We start from the raw sequence: 23,586 nt of genomic DNA, 5'->3' as shown, positions 1-23,586 counted from the left end.
GAAAAAGAGGGAAAGGCAAGTATGAAGAGACCACTCATTGACAGAAGATGCCATGCCCGCACTGCCTGTACTGGGGGGAGATCACTGATGACACTGGTGCCCCTGCAGGTTTCACGGTGGGAACAACTGTAACAGAAACGACGAGAACAGCAGCAGTGACTGCTCTGTGGCGTTGAGTGAGCGCTGCGACAGCCAGCCCCGCGGCGCCCCTTCATGCCCCGTAGCCCGACAGTCACAGGCTGTGCTGTGACCCCCACACCGAGCAGGGCCGAGCTGTGTGATCGCTAAGACGTGACAGGGCGCAACTTCCAACGTCAGGGCATAAAAGACAACGCAGCCTCCACCCTGTTCCCTCTTGGATGGCTCTGTCTCGGGGAAAGCTAGTCACAACATCCAAGCATCTGCAGAGAGGCCCAAACAGCACCCCATGAGTGACCATGCTAGAGGCAGCTGCTCCACCCCGGCCAAGCCTTCATAAGAAACCAACCCCGTGAGAGACCCTAAGACTTTCAAACCACCAACTAAGCTGCTTCTGAATGACTGACCCACGGAAACTGTGAGGTAATAAATGTTTACTGTTTTAAGCCAGGAGATCTGGGAGTAATTTGTTAAGCAGCAGTAGATACCTACTCTACTTGCTTAAGCGCCAGGCACAGCTGTAAGCATGCTAAGTACACAGGAACCCACCTGTGATCCCCACGTCGAGAGGAGGAAACTGAGACCCACGGAAGTTAAGTAACTGGCCCCACTTATGTCACTCAGCCGGGGAGTGACATGGACCCGGATTCAAACCTAAGGAACAGCTCGATTAACTGCTGTGCATGTGTCCTCCCCGAGCAGAAGCAGTTCCCACCCCATGGTTGTCACTTCTGCCGTGAAGCAGAAGGCAGGACTATCTGCTAAGAGAGCAGGGAAAAGCAGGTGAATCAGAGAGCTGAATACCACGGAAAAGGTTTGAAACAGCTGCCACGAAGAGCAAGGACGAGGTCTGGCTAGAGAAATCGAGCAGGATCCCCACACAGTCCGGGAGAGGTTAGGGGCCCTGACCTTCCACGTAGTGGATTTAAGACGAGCGCAATGACGAGGACACAGGGCTGCTGGCGGACCTCCCCGTAAAGCGCCGTTTCAAGCGTGAGACAGCGGCGACGGCCGGACGGAAGAGAGAACACATCTTTCCCAAGTCCAACTAACACGTAGGCAGTCACATACAGAAAAATTCCAGGACACACGAAAGAAATACTCTACATCAAAGTATCACGTAAGGACTGAAGAAAAGACTAAGACGAACGATGATAAACTGACAGTAACTGCCTCAATCTCAAGTATCAGAAGTTTTTCTCAAGAACCTTCCCGTTTTCCTATCTCCATTCAAAACGTCACAAGAAAAATTAAAACCTATAAAAGAAAATGAACATACTAGTTCCTTCACAATCGGACCACACCTTAAGAGCAGCCTCACTGACTTAATTTGATGAATAAATCTTACAACAGAGCTTTAGGCCCAAAAGTTATCAAATTCACTAAAAATTAAACTTTTCTATACACATTCAAGTTTCAGTTTCACGCATGTGCTTTCAAAATCACTTTACTTGACAAACTGACACCAAGTAATCTCAAAATAAAGTTAGGTAAGGGGGGGATATCAAACCATAGATGCAAAATTTTTTCAAGGCTAATATTCAATGCAAGACACTTAAGACACAAAAAGTACATGAGCAGAGGTAAAGGTCTGTGCATTCTCTCTCTTGATATATATATATTTAATATTCAAAGTTAATAAACAAGTTTCAAAGAACAAGAGTTAGTATTAGTAGTTAATATTCCTGTGACATTTTTCCTCTTATATCCATTATCACCTAAAGACTTAGTGAAAACAAATCAAAATGAGTGCAGCTAGAAAACATACTTTTTCCAGTAAAAGAAATATCATCCCTGGATAAACAAAGTAAATCCTTTCCACGTAATGGGTAATCAATAGAGAGGGGGAAAAAAAGTGTCCACACTTCTGGCAGTTCTAGTCCTATAAAGGAACAAAAAGAATTAGAGAAACCCTAAAGTGAACCTCCATCATGCCACAAGTCAGTTCACATATTCTGTCTCTCTCAGTTGGGATAAACCCACGTACTCTGAAAACGTAAGGCAAAACAAACAATTCTTAAGTCTTATAAAGATTTTAATTAAAATAAAACCTATAATTAAGAATGGATAAACAGCAAGGTCCTACTGTAGAGCACTGGGAGCCTACAGTCAATATCCTGTAATAAACCATCATGGAAAAGAATATAAGAAGGGGTGTGTGTGTGTGTGCGCGTGCGTGCGTGTGTGTGTACTGATTCACTGATTCACTTTGCTGCACACCAGAAACTAACCCAACACTGTGAATCAACTATACTTCAATAAAGTAAATTTTCAAAAATTAAAAAATAGTAACGCGTATAATTAAATGGTTATGAAGGTGGCACAAGTGTTCCATCATCCACTTTCAGTCTTACCCTTATCTGCTCAGTGGAGCTGCTGCTAAGCTCATCACCGGACTCTGAATCCTGATGTATCCGTTCCGAGCCTTCTCCTGCTGAATCACAAGACTGTTCCTGGGAGAAGCCAGCTTTCTCTACGTCCAAGAACTCCGGACCAGGAAAGTGACCAAACGACCGTGTCCTATGCTGGCCAGAAACTTTGGGAGAGTGTGAGTCACTGTTGAACTTCCCATTATTATGGGTCAGGTCCAGGCTGAGGCTGACAGTCTGACCTGGAACATAACCGGGTCCAAAATTCTGATTGGCATCACGAGTAAGACCTGTGCCTTGAACAGGCGGCGACGGCTTTCCGAAACTTGAAAGCTCGGGCAATTTGTTCACATTTTCCGTTGACCTCCGACGGTGGAGACTCTGCATCGGTCTCGCAGAATGATCCGGCAGCCCCGCCGCCTGCTTCACAGGCGGCATCAGGGCTCTGCGGCCGACCTCCCTCACATACTGGGCAGGCACATAAAACGCTCTGGAGCTCTCATCCAGCTTCACCTGCCACCAGTCATCGTTGGTCTTTTTCACCAGGATGTATCGCTCCCCTTGCCTTATCACGACCTTTCTGTCCTTCGCTTCGTATTCGTAATCATATTCCACTTCAATATACACCTGCCCTGGGACAACCTTCCCACCTCTGTCAGCCATTTTCATTCCGTAACATTCACCTCTCAAAAAGGACGCTTTGCCACATTATGGCTCTGTGGCTTGTTGGATCAATACGGCTATTTTTATTTCAATGAAGGAAGAGAATGAAGAAAAAAGTTAACACAGTCTGGATTTTTAATATTCATTCACAAGCATCATAGAATAAAGAACATTACCTTCAAATCTCAAACTCAGAAATTAAACATGTGTCTAATATTGTATGTATGGTCCTGCGTTACAAATGTTCTCATTCTAACTGTAAAATCTACATTTTTCAGTCGTTTATGACCAAAACTGAACCAACGGCTGGAATGGTGAATACGCTCACCAACCAGACGTCCGACTATCAAAAATAAGAGGCGAGAAGAACTTTCCTTCCTTTCATGACTACCTCAAACCTCCTTCACTCTCTTAAAAAGGCTCACGAACAATAACTAATACACATAAGGCACTTACCAAGGCCAGGCACTGCTCTAGGTTCACTGTACGCCTTATCAAAATCCCTCTTTGAAGCTGAGGCTGAATTTCAATGACCCTGAATTTCATTCACTGACCCTGTATTCTTTATTTTCTAAAATGATCAAGTGCATTAGTGAGCTTAAAAAAAAAGTTATCCAAATACATGTTTCATTTTCTAATATAAACTGATTAAAAAGCAGCATTGTTATTTTTAGGCAAAATACACACAAACAGAAAAAAAAAACCTGCTAGTTTACTTTTGTTTCCTCTTACATCCACCCCAGGACAACCACATCCTCCTTAACCTGAATCCCACAAATCCCAGCAAATAACCAGTCTTTTTATTTGTAAATTTTACACACACACACACACACACACACACACACACACACACACACACACCATGCAAAGTCTACTAGAAATAGCCCTAAAATGGCTTGAGAAACCTAGGATTCACTTTTACAGTTCCAAATATTTTAGCACCTCATAAAACACAGCATGCAAGCTTCAGAATGATCACAGCATCTCAATTTTGCTATAATTCAAGTCGAGCCCCAACTACTGTGGGATGAACTGTGTTCCCCAAAAAGGTATGTCTAAGTCCTAACACGGGACCTGTGAATGTGACCGTACTTGGAACTAGGGTTTTGGCAGATGCAATCAATTTGAGATGAGTTCACATTGATTAGGGTGGGCCCCAAATCCTTGGAGACAAGGAGAGGAGACGCACAGAGGGAATAAAACCATGTGCAGACAGAGGCAGAAATGGGGAGTGAAGCAGCTACAAGTCAAGGAACGCCAGCAACCGCCAGAAACTGGAATGGGCAAGGAAGGATTCTCCCCTAGAGCCTTCAGAGGGAGCACAGAGGACCTCTGGCTCCAGAACACGGAGAGAATAAGTTTCTGTGGTTTTTAGGTCACCCAGTTGGTAGCACTTTGTTACAGCAGCCCTAGGAAAACACACTCAACCCAGCACTCCAGGATCCTCAGGCAAACCAGAGTAACTCTGACTAGTGAGATGTACCAGAAATGTTCCCACAAGGTCACGTCGTAGCCTCCCAATCTTCCTCAGCACCTAAGTACCAGGCACGACACTATTTACACTATGTGTGCAGTAACCACCACGCCCCCAGGGTCAACATCCTCTGCAACAGACAAAGCCCAGGCGATAACTAGTTAGGCATCCAAGTTCAGCAACTGAAATTTACTTTCTAGACAAACTACTTGAATAATAAATTTAATATAGTAATGTTGTTTCAAAAAAAATAATAAAAATAAAAAACTTACCTTAGAAGGAGAACTAAACAGCCAGTCTTACATTTAAACCTATAGAAAAAATAATAATAAAGTTCATTAACTTTAACCGGGACCGCTTAAAGAAGGCTGAGAATGCAATGTTGCCCGCCGTTTTAGAAGCATAACTTTTTCACAACAGCTACAAGGAACACAGTACAATTTTACATATCACGACGGTGTCCAGCACCGCCCTCCAAACAAAGTACACTTTACCACTGCCCCTCCTACTTCATTTCCACTTCGTTTCAACCTCATTTCCGCCCTTAGTTTTTATCCTGACAGAAATATCTTTTCAAACTTCTAATAACATGAGAAACAACTTTTGTAAACTCGTTAGTAAAAAACAAACCCAGAATGTGAGACGTTCTATGAGAAACACACATGAACTCTTCAAAAACTCAATTTCATGAAAAATGAAGGAGAGAGAGAGATTCTTCTAGATCAAAGGCGACTACTGACACACAACAACAAATCCACTCAGTGTCCTAACAGGTGCCGAAAACTTAATCACATCCAAACCTACCCGACCCTGCGCAATCTGCCTGGTCTCTCCCGACACAGTACATAGAAACTCTAAGCTTCACAGCAATCAGCCTTTACTTTCACGCATTACCAGGGCATTAGTCACTACGAACTTTAATCCTTTTACCTACATAAAAGGTTTTCACTACAACTTTTCAAAATTCCACACTGAAATACTTATCCTCAGGTGATGTTTTTTTTCGTTTACTTTCCAGGAAGTATAACTTACGAAACATCTTGGCAGATACTGAAACAAGTCAGGGAATACACAGAAGGCTACAGGAGCTCAGGTGCACCAGAACTGCTCAGACACTGATCCGCAGGCGTGGAGAAAAGGGAAGTAGGAAGAGTAAGGAGTAAGCTGCACGGTTTCCTGGTAGCAGGGGAGAGGCCACGGGGTGCAGCCGGCACAGGTTGGCGGCGTCCACGCCCAGCCTCTCAGTGTCAGCCTTTATGACCACACCTTCCCCACCGAAGAGGAACCAGGGAAAACGGTAAGTCAGTTTCACCACGCTCAACATGGGACACCCAAACTGAAGTCCTCAGCACTGCAAAGGAGATGAGAAGTGGGAGGACGAGAAAGACGGAGAAGCAGTCGAAAGACATCCAGATAGAACAGGTAGTTGATACAAGGCAGATGACATGAGCCAGAGTGGGTACAGGGGTAACCGGAGCTGAGAAAAGGTTTCTAGTCAATACGGGGATGGGGGTGGGAAACGAACTGGAAAGCCCGAGACGACTGAAATAATAAACTTCTAGAAAGTCACGTAGCAGGAATTATCTATCACAATCCAAGGTCTAGGAAAAGTTAGATAAAATAAATATGAAGAGAAAAGCCCTACTATAAACTACAGATTCAAATAAAATTAAACTAATCGTGGGGTAGCTCTAAAAACTTTGATCTAAGGGAAATTTATCTGCACGTATGTGAATAACATATGCTGCCTATTTTTATTTAAAAACATAAGCTGTATTAAAACAAATGTTTGTGGTTTTAATCCTGGTTTGTTTCTTTGTCTATTCCCCAAACTGTGGATTCTTTTTTTTTTTGAAGTTTTTTTATTGAAGTATAGTTGATTTACAATATCATGTAAGTTTCAGGTATACAGCACAGCACTTCAGTTATATATATATATGTTCTTTTTCAGATTCTTTTCCCTTATAGGTTATTACATAATATTGAGTATAGTTCCCTGTACTATACAATAGGTCCTTGTTGATTATCATTTTTTTAAATTAAGAGTGATCATCTCTTTTATTTTTAATTTTTATCTTATTTTGTTTATTTATTTTTTGGCTGTGTTGGGTCTTCATTGCTGCACACGTGTCTCTAGTTGCGGTGAGCGGGTGCTACTCTTTGTTGCAGTGTGCGGGCTTCTCACTGTGGTGGCTTCTCTTGTTGCAGAGCACGGGCTTGAGGCGCACGGGCTCAGTAGTTGTGGCTCGCGGGCTCAGCAGTTGTGGCTCCCAGGCTCTAGAGTGCGGGCTCAGTAGTTGTGGCACACGAGCTTAGTTGCTCCACGGCATGTGGGATCTTTCCAGACCAGGGCTCAAACCCGTGTCCCCTGCCCTGGCAGGCGGATTCCTAACCACTGCGCCACCAGGCAAGTCCCTTGATTTTCTGTTTTATACAGAGCAGTGTGTGTATGTTAATCCCAAACTCCTAATTTATCCCTCCCCGCACTGTGGATTCTTCTCTTTAGATGAGGTTGAGCACTGTTTACCCTACTATCTTAACCTCTCAAGTATTTCGGTTAGAATCTTGTTCAACTACAACACCCTCCGAGCACAACATTTCTCCAACTGAAATATATTCTATACTTATCACCACACTCCTCCACCCTGTTTCGTCACACACACACAACTACTAAGTACCCAGCCACCGGGAGGGATAGAGTTGTTGCACATCTACTGTTCGGTAACAACCACCGCTTTTCTTTGAGGCGTGAAAAGCCTCTTCCCAGTGGTCCTCCTCCTCAAGCTTCAACAAGAACAGACACACCCAGAGACACACAACTTTTTACAGTTTTTACTTCTTCCCCCACCCCCCGAAGTCAGATTCATTTCTACCAGGCTATTTTAAAATCTAATGGCCTCCTCCTTTCCGTCTACCAATTTTTCTCATTTTCTTTCCTAGCACAAATTACACAGCCAGCAAATGTTACCTTCTTCCCCCAGGACATCTGCTTTAATCAACTACATCTCACAGCATGAGATCCTTACCAGGTACATCAAAAAGTAAACAAGTAAACAAAGTCTTAGGAAGACTGGGATAAATGTACAATAATTTAAGTCCCCTTACAATTTAAGTCTGATAATACATGTACAACATATTTAGCAATTCTAACACCATGAACAACAAAATGCTAATATAGCCTCACACACATATTAACCCACTTAAAAATACCACAATTTAAGCACCTATTCTTGACACCAAGTCCTCCAGTAGCTTTAAAAGTACTTGTTTAAAATTAACACTCCCTAAACAACCCTCTACTAAAGGAAATCAATTAAACTTAATAAGCACAACAAAAAAGTTAAAAACAACTCCAGCATAAGTTCCACAATAAGAAATTATTCCACCAAATAATTCTGTAGATTGTACACCTAACAAGAAATCACAGGCCATGACAGGGCACCTAAGGTTTTTTTCTTAATGCACGATCCCTGTTTTCTAAGAATAAAAACATATAGAATATACAATATATCTTTAGGTCTAAAGAACAGAAGCAAAATATACTCACTGCTATTATAAACGATTCCGGTCATAAAGAAATAGCAAAAGTAGGAATAGCAGAGAGGAGACAGGAAATAATCCTGTAACTGGAAAGCAGTAGAAGACTCAGCCGAGCATAAAATGGTAAAGGAAATTCAAAACCAGATTGAAATATGAAACAAAAATGAGGAAACAACAAAAGAAGCACTTGGGAGAGCAAGCATATTTTAATAAAAATGATATTTGCATGGAGTATTTCAGAAAGATTTGTGCCATCAAGTCTTTCTTAGAAATGAGGTAGGGACTTCCCTGGTGGCACAGTGGTTAAGAATCTGCCTGCTAATGCAGGGGACACAGGTTTGATACCTGGTCCAGGAAGACGCCACATGCCACAGAGCAACTAAACCCATGTGCCACGACTACTGAGCCTGTGCTCTAGAGCCCGTGAGCCACAGCTACTGAGCCCGCATGCCACAACTACTGAACCCACGTGCCACAACTACTGACCTGCGCTCTAGAGCCCATGCTTTGCAACAAGAGACGCCACTGCAATGAGAAGCCCACGCACCGCAACGAAGAGTAGCCCCCGCTCGCCCCAACTAGAGAAAGCCCACGCATGGCAATGAAGACCCAACATAGCCAAAACTTAATTAATTAATTAATTAATTTGTTTAAAAAAGAAAGGAGGTGGACGTAAGAAATTTTTCTTGGATTGTTACAAGAGTGAAGAAAATATTCCAATTTAAAAAGGAAGAAATACAACCTTGGGTTTGACAATGAGTCTTTAGATATACCACTAAATGCATAATCCATGAAAGAAAAAATTAAATAGGACTTTATTAAAATTTAAAACTTCTGCTCTGTGAAAGGTAGTGCTGGGAGAATGAAAACACAAACCACAGACAAGGAGAAAATATTTGTAAAATACATATCTGATGAAAGACTTTTATCCAAAATATACAAAGAACTCTTAAAACTCAAAAGAACCAAATTCTTTAATCGAAAATGATCTGAAAAAGACATCATGAAAGAATATAATGCAGGTGACAAATGAGCACATGAGAAACTGCTCAACATTATGTCATTAGGGAATTGCAAATTAAAACAATGAGATACCACTGTACAACTATTAGAATGGCTAAAATCCAAAAAAACTGACACCACCAAATGCTGATGAGGGTATACAGCAACAGGAACTTGCATTCACTGCTGATGCGGATGCAAAATGGTTCAGCCACTTTGGAAGACAGTTTAACCGTTTCCATTGATACAAAGCTAAATGTTGTCTTAACCATACAATCTAGCAATCACACCCCTAGGTATTTACCCAAATGAGTAGAAATCTTATTTCCACAAAAAGTCCTGCATGCAAATGCTCAGAGCAGCTTTATAACTGCACAAAACGGGAAGCAACCAAGATGTCCTTCAATAGGAGAAAGGATAAACTGCGAGACAGCCAGACTTACAATACTGTTCAGTGATAAAAAGAAAAGAGCTACTGAGCTACGAAAAGACAGAAATGAATCTTAGATATATTTTGCTAAGTGAAAGAAAAAACATAGCCTGAAAAAGCCACATACGGAATGGTTATATTATATGACATTCTGGAAAAGTCAAAACCACAGAGACAGTGATTGCTGGGGTTAGGACAAAGTGCGGGGGGTGGGATTCCATAGATGAATCACAGGGGGTTCTTTTAGGTCAATGAACTATTTTGTATGATACTGTAATGGCAGACACATGACATTATACCCTTGTCAAAACCGATTAATCTTTACAACACAGGCAGGAACTTCAATGTTTGCAAATTCTAAACAATTATTTAGGAAGTCGGGGGAATCGCAGGATGGAAAGCAGACGTGACAAGATAGTCTAACGGTATCACACACATAAGGAGCGACCTCACTGAATGGAGATGGCTGACCTCACTCACTCTGGAAATAAGTGAGGTTTATAAGAACATAGATAAAGGAACTGCACATAGGTACTGTGTTCTAACACATAAAAAGCATTTCCCATGGGGGTATGAATTAAAAATTCTGATACTGCTATACATGTACACACACTGGACTTGAGTAATTAAATACACAGAACGCAGATGTGGGCACCAAGTTTCCCAAGTTTGAAATATGAATTTATAGACAAGCAAGGGAGAAGGCTAGAATGGTCCTGGGGTAACACATTAGACTTGGAGATAGAAATATGAACTCACTTTTAGCTTACCACAGATACAAATGAGTACATAAAGAAGTATTACAGGTATATGTCTATACACTGCTTAGTACACCATACACAGATCCTTGTTGTCAGTAAAAATGACACCCTGGCAGCAAAAAGCACACCTAGCACCCAGATTTGGTTTCTAATACCATTCTCCAAATAAAGGAACCGAGTCTCTTTGGAGAAATGACTGATTCAAGGGCTGGGGCAGGAAATATACAAGGTGAGCCTGCAGCCTGTAGTGACACATTCTCCCCACCTGGTTTTTACTACTTGATTTAAGTGCTTCCTATCATTAGACAACTGTCTTCTTAAATAGTAACTGAAATTAAAAGTGGTATCATGCATATTTGATATTCCTATTAACATATCTTACATTATGTTGTCCCACCTTTAAATAGGTTAAACAAAATTACATTTCTTTTGTTCTTTACTTTTACACACTGCTTTTCTCATCACAATACAAATTACAATTATTTAAGAGGTATTAGGAGTTCTCCATTATCACTGGTTGTTACAGCTTCCAAATCATTCTGAAATGATCTCTTCTTATACGTGGAAATGTAACTACTGACCCAACTGACATAGGGCAGAAAGTGAGGCGTGTGCTGTATTCCAAAAAATTTCACAAATTCAGTACTTTAGGAAAGCAGCCCTGATCAAGCCCTTCAGACCAAAAACTATTAAACTGGCTTTTAAACCCCTCGGATTCACTTGCACACACTACGAGTTTTAATGTGATGATGCAGGATAACAAGATAGCCTAAAGGTAAAAAACGCATAATCAGTAAAAAGTCTAAGGAACAAAAAGAACTTCTTCTTGAACCCATAGGTTAAACTTCCCTTTCCTTCACATTCTGTGTCATCAAAAGCTACCGATACAACAATAGCTCCACATTAACCTTTAAAACCAGCCTTCTATAATCATCATTCAGCCTCTACATTCTTCAGCTCTTTACTCCCTGCTACATGCACTCTAGTCAATGGATTCTGCCTCCTATATCCTCATCACCTGAGTCCCATATTTTAATATCTCACTAAGAACTTTCTAAAATAATCAGCTAAGGGAGTTCTCTGGTGGTCCAGTGGTTAGGATTGCCAGCTTTCACTGCCGTGGCCTTGGTCGGGGAACTGAGATCCCGCAAGCCGTGTGGCCCAGCCAAAAAAATAAATAACTAAAATAAAATTATCAGCTAAAAAAAAAAAAAAAAAAAAAGAAATTAACACTTTTACAGTTCACATAATCTTCCTCTTGCCTCTGTGGCATCTCGCCCACCCTGCCCGTGGTAACAACCCCATATGCCCAGGGTCTCAGTCCACACCATTACACAAGCTGTTACGTATCAAGGAGAAAATCATAATCTTGGTCTTTAAGTAGTTTAATAGGATTTCCAATCCTCTAACAATTCACTTTAGAAGAAAAACTCCATTCACTTCACAACTCCACTGGCTACCCAAGCATTAACCACCAGCCCAACCCATTCAGATATTCCTCTGAAACTATACAGCTACCCACCGTCTTAATCTCGGAGATGACTATTTACATTCAACCACTTTCAAATGTTTACCTAAGCCCATGCTTTAAAAAAAGATATAGGGCTTCCCTGGTGGCGCAGTGGTTGAGAGTCCGCCTGCCGATGCAGGGGATACGGGCTCGTGCCCCGGTCCGGGAGGATCCCACATGCCGCGGAGCGGCTGGGCCCGTGAGCCATGGCCGCTGAGCCTGTGCGTCTGGAGCCTGTGCTCTGCAACGGGAGAGGCCACAACAGTGAGAGGCCCGCATACCACAAAAAAAAAAAAAAAAAAGATACAGTCCACAAAACAAAGACAAATACAGCTACAAGTACAGTGATCATTATGGTCTGGTCACTGCAAAGTTCTAGTCAGACATCAGCAACTTACTTAAAAAAAGAAAAAAGTACTCATTATAATGCTTAAATTATGCCAATCTACTTCAAATTAAATTGTGATAAGGACAGTCAGGTAGGCAAAGGACCTGAACAGACTTTTTTTCCCAAGGAAGATACACAAATGGTCAATAAGCAAATCAAATGCAAATCAAAACCACAATGATAGGGCCTTCCCTCGTGGCACAGTGGTTAAGAATCCACCTGCCAGGGACTTCCCTGGTGGCCCAGGGGTTAAGAATACACCTGCCAATGCAGGGGACATGGGTTCGAGCCCTAGTCCAGGAAGATCCCACAGGCCGCGGAGCAACTAAGCCCATGTGCCACAACTACTGAGCCTGCGCTCTAGAGCCCGTGAGCCACAACTACTGAGCCTGCACACCACAACTACTGAGCCCACGCGCCTAAAGCCCGTGTTCCACAACAAGAGAAGCCACTGCAATGAGAAGCCCATGCACCACAACAAAGACCCAACACAGCCAAAAATAAATAAATAAAATAAATTTTTAAAAAAGAATCCACCTGCCAATACAGGGGACACAGATTCGAGCCCTGGTCCAGGAAGTTCCCACATGCCTCGGAGCAACTGAGTCCATGCGCCACAACTACTGAGCCTGTGCTCTAGAGCCCACGAGCCACAACTACTGAGCCCACGTGCCACAACTACTGAAGCCTGCATGCCTAGAGCCCATGCTCCACAACAAGAGAAGCCACCACAATGAGAAGCCCGCACACCGCAACGAAGAGTAGCCCCCACTTGCCGCAACTAGAGAAAGCCCACACGCAGCAATGAAGACCCAAAGCAGCCAAAAATAAAATAAATAAATTTATAAAAACAAAACAAAAAACATAATGATACGCCACTCCATACACATTAGGGTGGCTACTGTAAAAATAACAACAGAAATAACAAGTGTTGGTGAGAATGTGGAGAAACTGGAATTCTTATGCACTGCTGGTGGACATGTAAAATGGAGAATGCGGTTTAAATCACCTTATACCTGTCTATCCCAAAATCATAAAAATCACTAAAATCCTCATATAGTTTTTACAGATCCTCTTTCAAAGTAAATATTAAAAGGCAAATAAACATTCAACCTTTTAGAAAACTGAAAGGTAGCACTTCTGTAGCACACAGACAATGATGAACTACTACTGCTACCAATCCCCTGGAGGTTTCTGTCCTCTACTGGGGGGAAAAAAATACCACAAAATTCCATGATTATTAATTTTTATTCCATTTAAATTATTTTACAAACCATTAAATATCCTATAATGCAAACTAAAACCAAAACAAGATATCACTACCCACCAACTATAATAAAGTTATTTTTAAAAAACAAAGACAGGGCTTCCCTGGTGGCGCAGTGGTTGAGAATCCGCCTGCCGATGCAGGGGTCACGGGTTCGTGCCCTGGTCCGGGAAGATCCCACATGCCGCGGAGCAACTAAGCCCGTGAGCCATGGCCGCTAGGCCTGCGCGTCCGGAGCCTGTGCTCCGCAACGGGAGAGGCCACAGCAGTGAGAGGCCCGCATACCGCAAAAAAAAAAAAAAAAAAAAAAAAGACAATATCAAGTGCTGACCAGGATACCAACAACTGGACACACATTCAGTGCTAGTGGGAGCTCTAAATGGTACAGGCAGGCAGTTCAGTAGCTTCTTATAAACATACATTTTCTCTCTTTCTCTTTTTTTGTCTCATTTTTTTGGCCACGCCGTGTAGCATGTGGCATCTTCATTCCTGGACCAGGGATCGAACCCATGCCCCCTGCATTGGGAGCATAGAGTCTTAACCACTGGACCACCAAGGACGTCCCTAAGCATACATTTTTTGTTGATTATATTCTGGGCCATGAAACAAATCTCAATAAATCTAAAAAGACTGAAATAATATGTAGAATGTTCTCTGACAACTGAATTACATTATAAATTAATAAAAAGATATCTTAAAACCCACAAATTTGTTGTTGGAATTTAAACAACATACTTCTAAATACCTCAGAGGTCAAAGAAGAAATCAAACAGGAAATTTGAACCTGACGAAAATGAAAAGGTGACAGCTCAAAATTTGTGGGATGCAGCTATAGTAGTGCTTAGAGAAAATTTATATACTAATGCCCATAATTAGAAAAGAAAAAGATCTCAAATCAGTGATGTAAACTTGCACTCTAAGAAACTAGATAAAGATCAAATTAAACCCAAAGCAAGCAGAAGAAAGGACATGATAAAGGTCAGAGCAGAAAGCTGTAAAAGACAGAAAAATGTTGGAGGGAATCAATGAAACCAGAAGGTAGTTCTTCAAAAGGATCAGTAACACTGACAATCCTCTCGCCAAACTGATCAAGAACTAAAGAGAAGAAACACAAATTACCAGTATCAGGAATGAGACGGGAGGTATAACTACATATCCTAAAGACAATGAAAGGAAGATAAGAGAATATTATGAACAGCTTTATGCTGATAACGTCAACATCTTAGTGAACCAGATAAATTCCTTTGGCAAATTACCAAAGCTTGCTTAAGAAGAAACAGATAACCTAAATAGTCCTACATTTATTAAATAAATTGAATCCGCCTTTAAAAATCTTCCCACAAAGAAAACTCCTAGTCAAGATGGCTCCACTGGTGAATTTTACAATAATACCAATTCTACACAAACCTCTTAAAGAAAACTGAAACGGAGGAAAAACATCCCAACTCATTCTATGAAGTCAGCATTATCCTCATACCAAAACCAGACAAAAATGTTATAAAAAAGAAAAACTACAGATCAATATCCCTCATGAAAATAGACACAAATGTCTAAGACACAAACTTATCTCCAACAAAGAACTCATACCTAGAATATATAATAAGTGTATAAGCCATTAATAAGACAAATGACCCAACTGAAAAAGGGCAAAAGATAGGAACAGAAAAGTGTTCACATCCAAGGATGATCTATAGACGGTAAATAAGCCCATGAAAAGATGCTCAACGTCTTTAGTCGTTAGGGAAATGCAAACTAAAAGCTTGAAATATACATCTACCATGTGACCCAGGGATTCTACTCCTAGGTAGTCACCAAAGAAAATGAAAACACATGTCCACACAAAGACCTGTATGTGAATGTTCACAGTGGCTTTATCTGTAACAGTCCCTAACTGGAAACAACCCAATGTCCACCCACAGGCGGCCGGATAAACGAATTGTGTAATATCCACACAACAGGATATCACTCAGCAGTAAAAGGAACAATCTGCTGATGCCCACAACAAACTGGATGAACCTCAAAATAATTTTGCTCAGTGGAAGCGAGTCAGAAGGAGACAAACAAATACCGTGTATGCTAATACATACGTATGGACTCTAAGAAAAGAAAAAAAATGGTTACGAAGAACCTAGGGGCAGGACAGGAATAGAGATGCAGACGCAGAAGATGGACTTGAGGACACGGGGAGGGGGAAGGGTAAGCTGTGACGAAGTGAGAGAGTGGCGTGGACATATATATATATATACACTACCAGACGTAAAATAGAGAGCTAGTGGGAAGCAGCCGCATGGCACAGGGAGATCAGCTCGGTGCTCTGTGACCACCTAGAGGGGTGGGATAGGGAGGGTGGGAGGGAGACACAAGAGGGAGGGGATATGGGGATATATGTATACGTATAGCTGATTCACTCTGTTATAAACTAACACACCATTGTAAAGCAATTATACTCCAATAAAGATGTTAAAAAAAAAATTTTGCTGAGTGAAAAAAATCCAGACAAGAAAGAGTGCATACTGTATGATTCCATCTACATAAAATTCTAGAAAATGCGAAGTAATACATAGTGACAGAAAGCAGATCAATAGTTACCAGGGGACAAGGGCAACAAATGACCTTTGGGCTCAAGGAAATTGGGAGGTGGGTGATGGATATGTTTGTTATACTGATGATGGTGATGATTTTAGAGGCACAGTTATTCATATGTCCAAACTCATCAAACTACACACTAAAAATATGTCCAGTTTATTTTACAGCCATTATACCTCAATAAAGCTGTTAAGACAAAACCCTTATAATGCAGTGGCTTTATGCAGGGGACACGAGTTCAAGCCCTGGTCGGGGAAGATCCCACAGGCCACAGAGCAACTTTATATATATTTAGAATGGCTTTACATACATATAAAGGATATTTTGTAGGGTAAGGATACCAGCAATTGGAATTCTCATTCACTGCTGGTGGTAATGCAGAGTGGTACAGCTACTCTGGAAAGCATTTGGGCAGTTTCTTATAAAGTTAAACATACATTTAACATACGATCTCGCAATTCGTCTTCTAGGTATATACCCAAGAAAAATGAAACCATAAATCCTTGAAAAGGCCTTACATGAACATCCATAACAGCTTTATTCATAACAGCCAGAAATTGGAAATGACCCAGAGGCCTATCAACTGGTGAATATGCCTAAACTAACTGTGATACACTCATCTGTAAAACAGGAAACAATACAAACTTCAGAAGATCCCTGTGAAAATGGGTAGAGAAAACATGAAAAAGTACTTAGTAAATTATAAAGCGTGATAAAAAGCATGACATTAATCACAGTTTACTCAAGGAAGCCAAATGGAGACAAAAGCACATATACATATAGTAGGTAGCCTTTCATGTCTGGCTTGTTTCTCCTAGAACAATGCTTCTGAGATTCATTCATGTCTTTGTACGCATCTGCAGTTCACCCCATTTTATTGTTGAGTGTTTTATTTTACTGTATGGATATTTTAACTCAAAACTGATTTTTTTTAAACAAACCAGTAACATACAGCAAAATACAGGTAATTTTCAATTTACTTTAAAGATATCACTCTAACTTGTAAATGTATTCCGAATTCTCCTGTGGTAAAGGAACAGAGAACTCAGGGTCGGAGGACTGAAATTTAAATCAGGATTTGCCATGTAGTAGCTCTCAGGCCCTCAGCACCTGAACTATCTGTAAAACAAAAGAAACAACACAAACCTCAAAAGATCCTTGTGAAAATGGAAAGAGAAAAAAGTACTCTGTAAACTACAAGGCATGATACAGAACATCCACATTAATCAATGCTTACTCAAAGAAGCAAAACTTGTAAAGAAGGAAAACACTCACAAATGAACTGATTGCTTTTAAATTAAATTAGTCCCTCCTCAAACATCCCTGTTTCTGCCTCTTGCTACCTAAGACAAGTCATCTAACCTCTCTGAGCCTCAGTATTTTTTCCATTTGTGAAAAGGAACTAACTAATGGTATATATCACATATTGGGAGAGTTAAATGAGTAAATATGTGTAAAGTACTTGGTATAATCCCTAGCACATGCTAAGCGTTTTATAAGTTTCAGCTCTTATTACAAAACTACTATTATTGGGACTTCCCTGGAGGTCCGGTGGTTAGGACTCTGCGCTTCCACTGCAGGGGGCCTGGGTTCGATCCCTGATCAGGGACCTAGGATCCGAAGCCATGAGGCGTGCCCCCCCCCCGCAAAAAAAAAAATATACCATTATTACCCTACGGGACCTAACAGTAGCCTCCATCCTGCCCACCCAGGCTGCAGTAGTGCAGGTCATATTAGCGATCTAGATCACTGCTTCTCACTTTTAGTGAAAGATGGCATCACCTGGAGAGCTTCTTTAAAAAAAAAAAAAAAAAACATTCTTTTAGATGAGCTTTAGATTTACAGAATTACTGCAAAGACAGCAGAGTTCCCATATACCCTGTACACCGTTTCCCCTACTACAAACATCTTACATTAATATGGTACATTCATCAAATTCAATGAACAAATAATGACACCTAATAATGTCCATGTTCCTTAGTTTTTCCCCAGTGAACTTTTTCTGTTCTGGGATCCCATCCAAAGCATCACATATACATTTTGTAGTCATATGCTGCAAGTTACTGCAACTCCAGATATTCTAATGAGAGCAGGTTTGAGAGGGGGCCCTAAAATGTACATTTCTAACAAGTTCCCAAGGGTTGCTGATAGGGCCAATCTGAACACACACTTAGAACAGCACTGATCTGGATTCTAGACTCCAGAACCATGCTGTTCAACACAGCAGGCAAATATGGTTACTGAGCATGTGAAGTATGGATAATCTAAACTGAGACGTGCTGGAAGTGTCAAATACACATGGGATTTTGAAGATGTCATGTAGACAAAAATGATAATAAAATTTATTTCGTGGTTTCTTTTTAACTTTACCTATCATGTGAGTACTAAAAACTTGAGAATTACACAGGTGGCTGGCATTACATTTCTATTGGACAGCAGTAGTCTGAAGTCCGGGCAGCACCCGTATCATCTGGGGCTTGTCAGAAGTTCAGGTAATTCCCATGCACACAGAAATCTCAGAAGGACTAGATCATCAACAGAGCAAGGGTGCTTAGAGACATCAGTGTCTGGCAGTTCAGTTCAAATGAAAAGCTGCTCAACTGCAAACTGAAACTGCAAAATATTAAGTCAATATAATAACAAAATGGCTGAATCACTGCAAAGCCATCCACAGATGAGGATGTGGCACAATTAGAACAGTTACCAATTGAAGATAAGAAACACAAAGATAGTGGCCCAATGGGTTTCTCAAAAGAGAATGATTTGAAAAGTATGATTTGAAGCACAATGATGCTATGTGGTACCATCCTGCCTTTTCACGTCTGATTCATTCTACAAAGCAGTGCGTATTTGCAATTATGACTAAAATTGTTAAATATAAGATAAAACAGACGTTTAATTTCACTTTTCTCTCCCACTATGATAAAACTGTAATGCCCATTTTAGGCAGATTTACCTTTAGCTGCTTTTTCCTAGTACCAATTTTCTCAGATAAGCAAAAATCAGTACTACCACTTAGTAATTTTACACATCACCACATTCACTGTTTGAATTAATTTAAACTGTTTATTACCCTTTTGTGCTCAGAAATGTCAACTGCATTACTTAAAGAACTTACATTCATAAAACCCATTTTCTGTCAACCTATTAAAAAAAACCACTCAGCAGATATTTTCTAATTAATGAAAGAAAAGCCAAATGACTGACTACAAATAATACACTGTTTTTCTGCAGAATTTACATATTTTCACTTGTGCGTCACAACAACTAGTGCACTAATTTGAAAAATCTAAAGGTATATAAAATATTGACTATATATGGACAACTATTCTATAGAGGGCATCATATTAAGAATCAATGAGAGACTTCCCTGGTGGTGCAGGGGTTAAGAATCCGCCTGCCAATGCAGGGGACACGGGTTCAAGCCCTGGTCCGGGAAGATGCCACATGTTGCGGAGCAACTAAGCCCGTGTGCCACAACTACTGAGCCTGTGCTCTAGAGCCCACGAGCCACAACTACTGAGCCTGCAAGCCACAACTACTGAAGCCCATGTGCCACAACTACTGAGCCTGCACTCTAAAGCCCGCGTGCCACAACTACTGAGCCCGCGTGCTGCAACTACTGAAGCCCGCGCGCCTAGAGCCCGTGCTCCGCAACAAGAGAAGCCACCGCAATGAGGAGCCCGCGCACCGCAACTAAAGAAAGCCCGCGCGCGGCAATGAAGACCCAACGCAGACAAAAAATTAATTAATTAATTAATTTTTAAAAAAGAATCAGTGAGTTAGCAATCTTCTCCAACGTCTGTCGTTAATCAAGTATAAATAGAAACCTATCAGCCAGTACTGGGGCATGCACACGTAATCTGGTACCTTAGACTGTATTTAACTCATTTTTCCCCAGAGAGAGAGCCCCCCACCCCCAGAGCAGCAGAGCTACTACCTGCAACCACGGGTCACACCTACATGCCCAGCTTCTCTGGCTCTTCGGGGTGCCCCACTCAGGGTCAAGTCTTCAGAGCCCGGCTCACTACTCCGGGCTCCCAAATCCCTGCTGTGAAACATTTCCAAGGAATTTTTAAAACAGGGAGAAAAAAAAAGAGAAAATACTGGAGCCAGCAGCCAGACTGTCTACTGGGACCAAAAGATAGACAAAGATGCCCCATCCTGTAACGCACCCTCCTGCGGATCAGGAAAGAACACTGGATATGGACCAACATACACCTCCAGGCCTCCGTTTCCCAGCGTTTAAGTGGGAAAGAGGCGTGGCTAGGAGCTGGACATTTGTTTTAACTACCTTTCACTGTAACATTCAAGAGTCTTTCAAGATCTCGCCTTCAGACCCGGGGGGCAGAATCTGAACCCGAGCGACTCCTCATTCAAAGCTCGTTCCTGTCTACTTCACCTCCCCTTAGGAGCATGTGAGTAATTGCTCAATAGTCTACCTCCTCGCGTCATGATTAACCATAAGGCAACACGAGTGTTAACAGGCTCTACCGACAACACACACTCTACTTGGAAAGACATCAGAACTTTCATAAAGCTACGCTCTGAACATTTTTGTTTTCGCCTTCGCAAGTGCATCGAAAACTGCGGCTGCAGTCAGAAGGAAAACGCCTCACACGCCTCGAGAACGCCGGGAGGCCGTGCCCTTCTCAGGGCTGATGACCCTGTGGCCTTTTCCTCTCAAAAGGTCTGCGGTACCTTCAGCCGCAACACGTCAAAGACAGTCATACTTAGAAGACAACCCACCACCCCCGACAGTGCACAGCATTCTTTAAACTCAAGGACCCGGAGGAGGTTCCTCGCAGAAGGGGCTGGAAAGGAGCAAGAGCCCACCGAGCAGGGGCGGGGCACCTCTGAGGGCTGTAGGGCCCCGCCTGCCCAGTGCTGCGGTCAACAGCCCTCGAGGGGAGGCCCCGGTCGGCTCCCGGGGGAGGGAGGTTGCAGCCCCGGCAGCGCTGGCGGAGCGGGCACGGCGGCGGCGGGAAGCCAGGAAGGAGGGCGGCACCGCCGGCCTTTTACACACGCACACGCGCACACGCACGCACACACACACACACAAAACCCAACACCCTCCTTCCTGGGGGCGGGGCGGGGCGGCGGGCACTGCCCTCTCACAGGAAGTCTGGATACCCGGGGGGCAGAAGAGCCTCAACTTCCAGCCATTTAAACCCCATCGCCCCCGTCGGCCGACCGGCCGGCAGCGGCCCCCAGCCCCGCGCCCGCCCCGCGCCCCGACCCCGCCGGCCGCACCCACGGCCGCACCTCTCGCACCCCGGCGCCGCCGCGCACCCGCACACGCCTCCCCCGGCCCCGCAGCCCCGGCCCCGGGCGCCTTTGTGCAGCGCCGCCCCGACCTGCCCTCCGCCCGCGGCCCGCCCCCCCCCCCCTCACCGAGGGCCCGGCGGCCTCGCGGGGGGCGGCTCCCTCCTGGCCCAGCTCGGCGGCGGCGGCGGCGGCGGCGGGGGAGCCCGAAGGGCGCTCACTCGGCGACGGCCGCGGCCGGCGCGTCCCCGCAGGCTGCCCTCCCGGGGAGACAGAGTTCCAGGGCACGTCGGAGCGCGCCGGCGCGGGGGCGGGGTGGGGCGGGGCCACGTGACGGGGGCGGGGCGGGGCCACGTGACGGCCCGGAGGGCGCGCGGGGGACCGGCGGCCCGGAGCCGCGAGAGGGAGGGGAGGCCGAGGGAGGGGCGCGGCGGGCACGCGGAGCTCCTGGCGGAGGGGGCGGCGGCGCCTTGTAAACGCGTAGTGGGAGACGCCGAGGAAGCGCTCGTGGGGAAAACGTGGGATGGGCGCGCGGGAGACGGCCCGAGCGCGGCGTGGCGGAAGTGGGGCCCAGGAAAGGAGGGCCTGACCCGTCCCTCGGCCCGCTAGGAGCGCTGCCGGCGTCGGTCAGCCGTTCCCGCGCCAGGAAATCCCGCGGGGAGGCTCGGGAAAAGTCAGCACGCGACCTCAGCGGGACGGAACGCAGCGCTGGAGGCCCAGATCCCTGACCCGGTCCTTGCGAAGCTGTCCTTCCCCGGGACCACCCGGGCAGAGTGGGGGGCCAGCGCGCACGCTCCGCGGGCGGGCGGGCGGCGCCGGGGCAGCCTGACCGCTCACCCGTCTACCGGCCTGCAGTGTGCAGGCCCCGGGGGGGCCACGGTGTCATTGCCCGAAGTCACCCCAGCTTGTAGCGCTTGAAGGATGGCAGCACAGACTCCGGAAGTCAGAGGCGTGAAAAGGTTTCCCGTGGGGATCCGGGGGCGGGAGTTGTGCTGGCCTGAGAATCGAGAGAGACCTGGCTTCAGCCATTGTCACTTCAGCCTTCTCGCTTCAGCTGTCAAAGGAGCATGTTGACAAGTCCGAAGGCTCCTTCTAAACTCTGAGACTCACCGACTGAGAAAACTAACTGATCTGTATTAGGACCGCAGAAACCATTCATTAGTAACCAGTTGTTGATCGTATCTGTTATGGCCGGGGTGAAATTTTAATAATACAAGAAAAAAGGCCAGGCTGTGATTCAAGAGCTACTCTCTGGAACTGGCTCTTTTCTGTTCTTCACCTCATGCTTGAAGATGCCATTGGATCTGGATCTAATGGGGGTCTAAAGTTGAACGATAGTCTCCTTTTAGAAAGAAAAGATACATAAGCCTGAGACCATACTATCTCTGCCAATACACTCGATACCCCCTTTCCTTGGCATCAACGGTCTTTTCTGTCTCCCTCAATTTCTAACAATTTCTGCCCTTGTTCAGCAGACACAGTATTGCTACTGTATGATTCTGACACTTTTCCATAAAATCCCTTGTGATCTCTTTGTAGAACCAAAACAGGGACAGACAGCAATAAGGAAACTGTGCCCTGATGGGAATGTGCTGATAACCTTATCTTCCCTACGCCGCAAGCCTGAGTTGGGCACCCTTGGTTTCAGCTAGAGATAGAACTAAACAGTTTGCACATCCTCGCTGATCTGCCTGCAACTCCGCTTCCTGTTTCACAACCTAATCTCAGATGCTACCACAATGCCCACAGCATGCTGATCACTACCAACGGCAGACGGCGTCAGATAAAAAGAGCTCTTGCCCAAGTGTGTTGTTTAAAAGGACCTGATGGAAAGCTGTGAAATCGTAGGCAGCATCGCCTCTAGTTAGTTTTTAAATCACACTGGTAGCGTACGTCTGGCGCCAGGGCTCGGGATCGCAACGGTTCATTTTCAGGATATTGACATTTAACTCGCTTCTTAAGAAGTAGCCCAGAGTTCCAAGATGTAAGCTCCACAAAGGCAGAGATTTGAGTCTGATTTGTTTAGATACGTGTGTCCAAAAGCCTAAAGGCACTTGGCATGCGGCAGATGCACAATAAATTTTTGTTGAATGTATTTTTGAGTGAAAATGTACTCTGCAAATTGACAAATAAACTTGTCTTGCTTTCTTCCTTATTCTTGAATAGGTAACCCACTTTTCACTGTGCATTTCT

The 23,586-nt window shown here is 43.9% G+C and overlaps 1 protein-coding gene across 18 annotated transcripts in view; it reads right to left on the bottom strand.

Annotated features, from left to right (window-relative positions):
* ARHGAP12 (Rho GTPase activating protein 12) overlaps positions 1-21,666 on the bottom strand; it is a 119,824-nt gene extending 98,158 nt beyond the window's left edge. For 10 of the 18 annotated variants that reach the window (XM_067030514.1, XM_067030517.1, XM_067030518.1 and 7 more), the window contains exons 1-3: positions 21,523-21,613; positions 4,917-4,955; positions 2,493-3,247 (exon numbers count right to left, since the gene is read on the bottom strand). In XM_067030514.1, coding sequence (XP_066886615.1) covers positions 2,493-3,176 — 684 coding nt within the window. In that variant the 5' untranslated portion in view covers positions 3,177-3,247; positions 4,917-4,955; positions 21,523-21,613. Of the gene's footprint in view, positions 1-1,906; positions 1,962-2,492; positions 3,248-4,916; positions 4,956-21,522 lie in introns of those variants that run through there. The other 8 variants (XM_067030523.1, XM_067030529.1, XM_067030520.1 and 5 more) reach the window with 6 other exon arrangements.
* Positions 21,667-23,586: the final 1,920 nt, after the last annotated feature.

The sequence above is a fragment of the Kogia breviceps genome, chromosome 3 (assembly GCF_026419965.1).
Source record: "Kogia breviceps isolate mKogBre1 chromosome 3, mKogBre1 haplotype 1, whole genome shotgun sequence".
NCBI classification, from domain to species: domain Eukaryota; kingdom Metazoa; phylum Chordata; class Mammalia; order Artiodactyla; family Physeteridae; genus Kogia; species Kogia breviceps.
This window is presented reverse-complemented; position numbering and strand designations above follow the sequence as displayed.